Source organism: Nilaparvata lugens, chromosome 4 (assembly GCF_014356525.2).
Source record: "Nilaparvata lugens isolate BPH chromosome 4, ASM1435652v1, whole genome shotgun sequence".
NCBI lineage: Eukaryota > Metazoa > Arthropoda > Insecta > Hemiptera > Delphacidae > Nilaparvata > Nilaparvata lugens.
Window position 1 is genome coordinate 65,699,055 of NC_052507.1, and position 9,301 is coordinate 65,708,355.

General features: G+C 39.7%; 1 protein-coding gene across 2 annotated transcripts in view; it reads left to right on the top strand.

Moving 5' to 3' along the window:
* Window positions 1-2,194, top strand: part of LOC111051045 (cell growth regulator with RING finger domain protein 1) — a 90,274-nt gene extending 88,080 nt beyond the window's left edge. For both annotated transcript variants that reach the window (XM_039426225.1, XM_039426226.1), the window contains one exon: window positions 256-2,194. In XM_039426225.1, the coding sequence (XP_039282159.1) occupies window positions 256-645 (390 nt within the window). In that variant the 3' untranslated portion in view covers window positions 646-2,194. The remainder of the gene's footprint in view (window positions 1-255) is intronic.
* Window positions 2,195-9,301: the final 7,107 nt, after the last annotated feature.

Below are 9,301 nucleotides of genomic sequence, written 5' to 3' on the forward strand. Positions count from 1 at the left end.
AAAAAACAGGCTAATGCCCAAAACTTCTTCAATTTCCTTTCAATTTCACATGTTCATAATGCATGCTTTGTCATCAGTGAGAGGCTTCTAACATAAAATAAACAACCAATAACAATAAATAAACTACTGGAAAATAGCCTTTCGCTGTGATGACACAACAATTTATGTCCTATCGTTAGTGGCCAACCTGAGATTGTAAAACCTTACACGTGTACAGTGAATGTTAGAAATATAACAATTTGTTTGTTTTTGCAGCAACTGTACTTGGCGACCGGCAACCCGCTAAGCTACGAGGACGAGCTGCCATCGCCGCGCGGAGCGAGCAACGCACTGCTGTTGGACTCGATGACGTGGAACAACTCAGCTGCAGCTGCAGCCACCGCAGTCGAACAGCTGTGTGTAGTCTGCCAGTACTTCCCTCTCTCTCGCGCACTGCTGCCCTGTCGACACACGTGCATCTGTGCCTCCTGCTTCGGCAAGCTGGACACCTGCCCGATGTGTCGCAGCCCTATCAAGTCCTACTTCTGCATTCGCAGCGAGGAGTATCTACCCGAAGCGGCCAGCAACTCGGCGCCGTCCAAGCCCGAGCCCATCACTCAGTGGCTGCAAGACAGACTGACCGATTTCCTCGGATTCCACCGATAATACCACCATCCCTCCACTTCCTTCCCATCTCCTCCAAAATCTTTAGTAAGTGTACTCATGTTTAATGATATAATAATAGATGAAATCACTTCACTTAAATGGGCTACTTTTGTTCAAATTAATAAAAACAATATAACAACTTGTAGTGCCTTTTATTAAAAACTTTAACATATTTTAACAACTAGTTTCGACCTTAGGTCATTTTACATTTCAACTTGGAAATGACCTATGGTCGAAACTAGTCTTTAAAATATTTTAAAGTTTTTAATAACGGATACTACAAGTTTTTATATTGTTTTTATTAATAATAGATGATTATTTATTGTTGTCGATTTTTATTGTTAATCATTAATTATGATTATATACACTACCATTCCCCCTGCTCCTCCCCACCCCTTCCTTAATCCTCCAATAAAAATTCCTGTTTGATGATTATTTATTATGTATTGATCCACATCTCAATGACCTCTATTGTTCGGCCGCTGTAAGGGCGCAAATATAGTGGAGCGGTGAAGGTAGCTTCAGGCTTTAGAGAGTTGAATATGGATGTAATGTAATGCATGTACATAAAAAATGGGTCGAAACATATCGCAACACTATCCGCAATCAATTGAAAGACTATATAAAATTCATTTAAAAGAGTGCTGTCAAAAGCTAGTATTTTTCTCGGTTTCATGTTGATTTCAGTATTTTTCAGGTACTGCCTTGGTTTTTAGTAGATTAGTATTCATATTTTTCCTTTGTATCACTCTTAAACTCATTTTATTTAAGAACTTTCAGTGTTTTATAGTCAGTTTTGTGTCGTACTGTTCTTATGACAGTCGTAAGGCCCATTGACGGCTTAAATGATATATTCAGGCGGTGGGACCTTCCCGCAAGGACTCACCACCAACAAAAGCCATACGAATTCACTTTTACTGTTCTTATATACCACCTGACTGTAACAGTACCGGTACCTTAGAAAACAAGCTACCGTATTCCCTTGCGTGTCATCATAATAAATAATCATTGAACATTGGAAAAACCCCCCAATATTACATAACCCTCCTCGATTCCACTCTGTGTATCACACACAACCATTTTACCCCCTCTCCCTCCACTGTGTTTGATGATGATTGTTATTTATTAAATTAATTGATAGTATTTATAAATTAATTTATATTGTCTTACTGAGCTTGATTGCCATCCCTGTTCCTGCCATTTTATTTTTCTGTCGCCCACATTTCGACTTCATTCGAGTTCACATTCATTATTTACAAAAATGTCCATCCTCATTCGAACAACAAACATTTGTTCTAACATTATCAGTAACACTACTGTACATTAAAATGCACAGAATGTATAGAAGTGTAGTTTTACTGTATATAGTTCTGTATCTTGGAAATTGAAGATGTGACAAGATTTTAGTTATTCCAATAATATAAAATTCTTTGAATCTTTTAAAGGTCTAATTTTCTTCTTTAATTGTATCTTATTTATTTCAAATTTAAGTTGAAATGATACTAATCAACCAAATCAAGAATAATGAATTATACATGGAAAATGACTACATAAGCAAGATATATCGACCACATAATTGTAAGTGATGGATAAAAATTCAATAAATTTCATGATCAGATTATGCCAGATTCGATTCACAACCTGGAGAAATTTTTGTTGCATTCAATGATTCAAAATCACCTATCAATTATGTTGTCAATCATTGTAACTCTAGTAGAATTCATAATTATTCACTGCTTTAAAAAGATATTTGTTTAATAATTATGTAGTTGATTTCAGAATCAGTTTTCATTGAGTATTCCTATACTGATTATTATAAAACAAAAGTTATACAGTATTGTATAGTACAGTATGATTGATTACTGTAAAAAATATCATTTTCAATGCAGCTTGTCAAAATAATAAAATTTGAAAATATAATTATCAACAAGTGGATAATTATCATTATAATTTCTTCTATATATTATTCTGTGATGATTTTTTTTTAAACTCGACTAAACATTTTTTTAAATTAAAATGATATTTATGAAATAAGCAAACAAAATATCAGTCTTTAGTTAAAAGTGTTGAGAAAATGTAATTCATATCATTGAATTAAACCATTCGTAAATTTCATCATCATTTCATTCATTCAAAACTTTAAATGAGTACATATTTAATTTTTAAAATTTCCAACAATTTGAATATTACCTACTTAAGTCTGAACCTTAAACTAGTTTGTTTTATTTATTATATCAACCTCATTAGGTTATTATCTTATCAAGCTTCTATACCTAATGTTTCTTGATTTCACCAATCGCTGTATTGAAGTTTAATATTTATATATAGATATGTTATAGTGGGAAATTCTCAGAGGGAGAACTAATTTCATTTTAGCTGCTTGAAAAGCTTATTTTAAAAATGCTATTTCAGTATGCCAAAACTATAAACGTTTCTTGAACCGGCTAAATTATTCTTCTACTATCATGAACTTTAAGAATTTAATTTTGCTTTATTAGAGTATGTTAAAAATTTATATGTTGTGCACAATTCTTATCAATTTTCCTACACAAGTTCAACAAATCTGTTCTGAAAATAAATTTGATGAAGATCCTCTAAAACACATCTATGCTATCAGGATAATTATAGCTAAAGTAGGATATTCCTAAAAGAGCTGTGAAAATTTTTATTTGGAGTCTACAAAAAACACGACCTCAAATTAGAACAATCATCTCCAATTTTTCTCATTTTGTATAATTTCATTTTTAGTTTTTAAGTGATATTAAATTAATGATTTTGTGAATTATTTAACTTTTATTGCCTTTGCAAATCGTAATTCCTTCTCATAAACTTCACCCTTATTTCTATTGTAGATTAAGTTTATTGTGAACAATACAGAGCTATCTTATTCTGTCATTGATAATTTAAATGTACCATAATGTCTTTCCTAAAGTAAGATAAACCTGTTCTACCAATAATGTAATAACTGTTAATTCCGTAAAACTTGTAATGTCTCATGATCAAACAGTTTCCATTTTTTCTTATATGAAATTATCCAGTCCCACTGGGCTAGTAGCTAGTTAACGCTGATATTTTAATATTGCTAGTCATTAACAATTTTTATTGAATATTTCAATACTTTGGTCACATTTTTCGTTTCATCTATTTCATATCATTTGCAAAAAAAATATCATAATTGTGAGCATTCTCTAAAATGTCTATCGTTTTAAAACATTCAGCTTACTAGATTTTGTTACCTCATTCATCATTAGCGTGTAACTTTGTATTTTTCTTAATTTCTATTCAATAGAAAACTCGTTTTGTAAATAATTGAGTAATTAAGTTTCTTAATTAATAGATTATTATAATTTGTAAATAGTAGCTATAAATTGTAAATAAATTGATTCTAGATTAATTATTAGACGAAATTCTCATTTTTCAACCCTTGCCGTATCATTAGCGTAATCCAATCAGGCACGGTTGGTTGAATGTTTATTTCTATTAAATTTATAACATCGTTCAAATTACGCATTCAACTATGAGCAAGGCAGCTCATTACATCCTATACTCTCTGAGTCTAAGGTTTTGCCTTTATATTACATCTTAGGTATTCGAATATATTATATTTATATTACATTTAGGCACTAATCGAATAATTAAGATGGTACAATAATAATTATTCTTGAACGTGAGAGGTGATATGATATTGACACCATGGGTGTCATTATGCATTGAGTGGGTAAACTAGTATTTAAGTATTAGAAAGTCCTATTCCACCCTCTAGGTTTTCTAATAATTGCGAAGTATTGCTACGACGCGGACTAGCTACAGCCGGGTATGGGTCGGGGTCGGTGACCGTATTGACTGGTGGAGATACTGGACCTACACTTCTCCCCCTGTCCTGATTCTTTACCCTCTGTCTTTGACGGGAGGTATTTAATTTGAAGGGAAGAGTGTGTGCCCGTGCCGTTGTTGGCCGATTCGGCCCTCGGCTCTTGGAATTCAGGTTGGGTGTTAGGGAGAATTGAGGTAACCTTAACCAAGGATACGGATCCGGATATCAGATCCCCACAAATAATTATATTTGTAAAGGTAGTACGCAATCTGAACCAACTGCGAGTTGACGGCGAGCAAAGCTGTACCTGCAAGCCCGGAATAAAGGTTGTAGGTGGAGGAACTCGGGATGGAGTTTAACAAGGAATGATATAGAATTTTTGTTACGGTTTTCGCAATCTGAGACTGCGGGCTGTCGGTGTGCAGACTGAACCTGCGCACCCGGTATTAGATCAATATGATTGGAGAGGTGCAAGTGGTATAAGGTACAGGATATGGTATACCGAGTTAGAGGTATAGGGAATATTTTATCGGGCCTGGGGAATGGAGATTCGTTAACAGGATTGTTCCTTCCTGTAACTAATGGGGTTTGGTTCAATAACTCGCGATCTGCGAATCGCGATAAAGTTCTCAGCAAGCTGAACCTGCTAGTTAAATACAGTATATCAATTACAATTTTATGATAACTAAAGCTCAATGGATGAGGTTTCGGGTGTCGGATTTCTGAATCGCGAGCCTGCAGCTGCGAAAGGATTTTCAGCAATTCTGAAACTGCTAAACAGGATTTCCGCGCTGATCTGATGACAGCGCGCCGGTTATTAAGAGCCAATCTGTAACTGCCCTTAAGGGTATGGGAATCACTCTCAATCGTCCGAAACGCTTTTAAATTAATAGTCAGTATGTCGACTATTATGAGAGGATAGGGAAGGGCTTACAAGGATTCTCCTAAGCTTCTCGCTGGTCTGAGGACCGCGACGGGAACGATCTCTAGTCTGGAACTGAGATCTCGCGATATACAGGGCAGGAAAAATTTAGAGGAAGGAAGAGAGAGGGTGCCGCAGTCTGGGAACTTCGGCAAGGGCGTCCTCAGGCTGTACCTGAGAGCGGGAAGCGTCGCAGTCTGTGACTTCGACAAGGACGTTCTCAAGCTGGACCTGAGAACAGGAAACGTTGCAGTCTGTGACTTCAACAAGGACGTTCTCAAGCTGTACCTGAGAACAGGAAACGTCGCAGTCTGTGACTTCGACAAGGACGTTCTCAAGCTGCACCTGAGAGTGGGAAGCGTCGCAGTCTGTAACTTCGACAAGGACGTTCTCAAGTTGTACCTGAGAGCAGGAAGCGTTGCAGTCTGTGACTTCAACAAGGACGTTCTCAAGCTGCACCTGAGAGCGGGAAGCGTCGCAGTCTGTGACTTCGACAAGGACGTTCTCAAGCTGCACCTGAGAGTGGGAAGCGTCGCAGTCTGTAACTTCGACAAGGACGTTCTCAAGTTGTACCTGAGAGCAGGAAGCGTTGCAGTCTGTGACTTCAACAAGGACGTTCTCAAGCTGCACCTGAGAGCGGGAAGCGTCGCAGTCTGTGACTTCGACAAGGACGTTCTCAAGCTGTACCTGAGAGCTAGAAGGATTATAGAATAGGGAAGGTGAAGAGAAAGTAAGAGGAAGGATGCCGCAGTCTGGGGACTTCGGCGAGGACGTTCTCAAGCTGTACCTGAGAGCAGGAAGCGTCGCAGTCTGTAACTTCGACAAGGACGTTCTCAAGCTGCACCTGAGAGTGGGAAGCGTCGCAGTCTGTGACTTCGACAAGGACGTTCTCAAGCTGCACCTGAGAGCAGGAAGCGTAGCAGTCTGTGACTTCGACAAGGACGTTCTCAAGCTGTACCTGAGAGCAGGAAGCGTCGCAGTCTGTGACTTCGACAAGGACGTTCTCAAGCTGCACCTGAGAGCAGGAAGCGTCGCAGTCTGTGACTTCGACAAGGACGTTCTCAAGCTGCACCTGAGAGTGGGAAGCGTCGCAGTCTGTGACTTCGACAAGGACGTTCTCAAGCTGCACCTGAGAGTGGGAAGCGTCGCAGTCTGTGACTTCGACAAGGACGTTCTCAAGCTGCACCTGAGAGCAGGAAGCGTGCAGTCTGTGACTTCGACAAGGACGTTCTCAAGTTGTACCTGAGAGCAGGAAGCGTGCAGTCTGTGACTTCAACAAGGACGTTCTCAAGCTGTACCTGAGAGCGGGAAGCGTCGCAGTCTGTAACTTCGACAAGGACGTTCTCAAGTTGTACCTGAGAGCAGGAAGCGTTGCAGTCTGTGACTTCAACAAGGACGTTCTCAAGCTGTACCTGAGAGTGGGAAGCGTCGCAGTCTGTGACTTCGACAAGGACGTCTCAAGCTGTACCTGAGAGCTAGAAGGATTATAGAATAGGAAAAGTTAAGAGAGAGAAAGAGAAAGGATGTCGCAGTCTAGAAACTTCGACGAGGACGAGCTCAAGCTGCACCTGAGTTCTCTAGGAAAAGGATTGGGCTTTTCCTACTTGGAATTACAGCAAGTCAGAAACTGCTAAGCGAATTTAAAATACAGGGCCACTCTATAGTATGAAAATTAATAAGGAAAATACATCCCTAAAAACTGAGATTACCTTATTACAGAAGAGGAAATGCACACAAGTGACCAGTCCTAACATACAGTTACCTGAATCACTGCAGAATTAAATACGGAGAATAGCAAACAAATTCCCGCACTAAACTTAAACGTCGTGAAGCGACAGAGTCGAGACTTAAGAATTAAGCCCTCAAAAATAATTTGCTTAAGAGCCTAGCTAAATTTCCCCACTCAACTGTTTGTAGCTCAAACTTGAGATCCCTTACAGGTTTCAAAACCAAGAATAATTCGTTCACCCCCAGTGATACGAATTCGGGAAAAAAATAGCTGACAAGAAAGAAAAACCCACAAGGTAATTCTAACTCCGAGTTGTTCGGAACTCGACCTACAATATTCTACGTTAACACAAGATAGAATAATAATTAGTGTCGGTAACGTCGTAAGGAGAGGAGATTCGCGACCCGATCTCACGCTCAACCACCGAACAACTGACTCTCTCCCAGGTCTCCTTGAAGCCACACCGGGTCGCTGAAAGTTAGGAGGCCGGGGGAAAAGGGGCTTGCTGACCAATGGGAGTCTGAAAAGACGATCACGCCACTAGTCATGTGACAGGGTTTGAATCCACTAGTGCTGATGATAAGGGTGCAGCTAATGACGACACTGATACTAATTACTACACTAATTCAGGCCGGTAAACAATATTTCTATTCCAGAAATTTCATGAAGAGCGATACTGGCCCGACTCGGTAGCCGCTTATCGTTTAGATGATACGAATGCTGCTAATTTAAAGGGGTTGACGGCGATAGTGATAATGTATACACAACTACAAATCTAACAAAATATATCTGGCAGACGATCCTATTCCTATTCTAAAATAGAATAATTTCGCTAATTTTATGCTGGACGACGGCTCTCTATCCGTCACAAAAATTCACTTTGTGACACCCCACTCCTACTAAGGAGGGGGGGGGATTGGCGTTGAAGGTACAAGGCGACGTCGGGAATACCGGCTACAACCACACCACCCATAATTTCAATAGGAATCGCCCACTGCGCTTCAGTAGATATACGGCACAAAGCGCCGCGGCGCTCTCTCACTGACATGTTCCAATGTCGCACCTTCAAACTACGGAACAACACACCATCCTCCCTACTTTTCACATTACGTGAACGCATTTCAGCGATGGATAAAAAGCGATCAAGTAGACCAAGACGAGGCGCCATACTGCTAAGAGAGTCGAAGCACTACTGAAGCAATAGAAAGACGACTAGATGGGCTTATACAAAAATATTCAGGTAACGACAGTGTAGAAAGACAAGATTATCATTATCGGGAACGCGATAAAAGCAACCCTACAATAAACAGATAACAAAAATATCCTGAAAGAAAAGGTTCGAACGTCTTATGCGATGCGACGAGAGAGGAGCAAGAAACCAGTGAACCAACCCTGTCGCGGCATCTAACGGGAAACGTAATAACTAGTTGAATGAAGTGCTGCCCCCGCACCTTGCGCCGTCTAAGGCTAGTATAGGCAACCCGCACTTCACTCCACCAACGCAATTTGCGTTCGCCTGTTCTTCAGAGCTAGATTCCCCCTCCTCCTCCTCTACACATGGGGGTAACAACTTAATGTCTTTCACATGAACAGTCACAGATTTATTCTCTGCTACTTTAACCTTCACTACTGTAGGACTCAATATCTCAACCACCTCCCAGGGGCCTGAGAACTTTGGAGCGAGTTTCGCGGCGAACTGGTCAACTCCCGAAGATAAATAATGTTCTCTCTTATATATCAACTGACCTGGGGATAACTTAACATCTCGCCTCCGAAGATTATAATAACGGCTAGCATCCCTATATGCTTTATCCAAATTATCCACTACAATTTTCCTGGTTTGAATTAATACCTTAATATTTTTCTGTAGCGTGGCCTGACTACTTTCAAAACCCTGCGTACGTGGATCGTCTTGAGACTCGAATGCGGACTCACCTGGAGCCCTCAATTCCCTACCGAAGTTGAGATAAGCTGGAGTATATTGGGTGCCTTGATGAATAGTTGTATTCATCGCAAAACAAAATTCTCTTAAATATCGGTCCCAATCCGAGTGGTTCTCTCCTACAAAGATTTGTATCATAGTTTTGAGTACACGGTTCACTCTTTCAGTAGGATTACAACTAGGAGAATATGGGGGGGTGAAAAACACATTCACGCCATTATCCTCACAATACGAGCGAAAATACTTGCT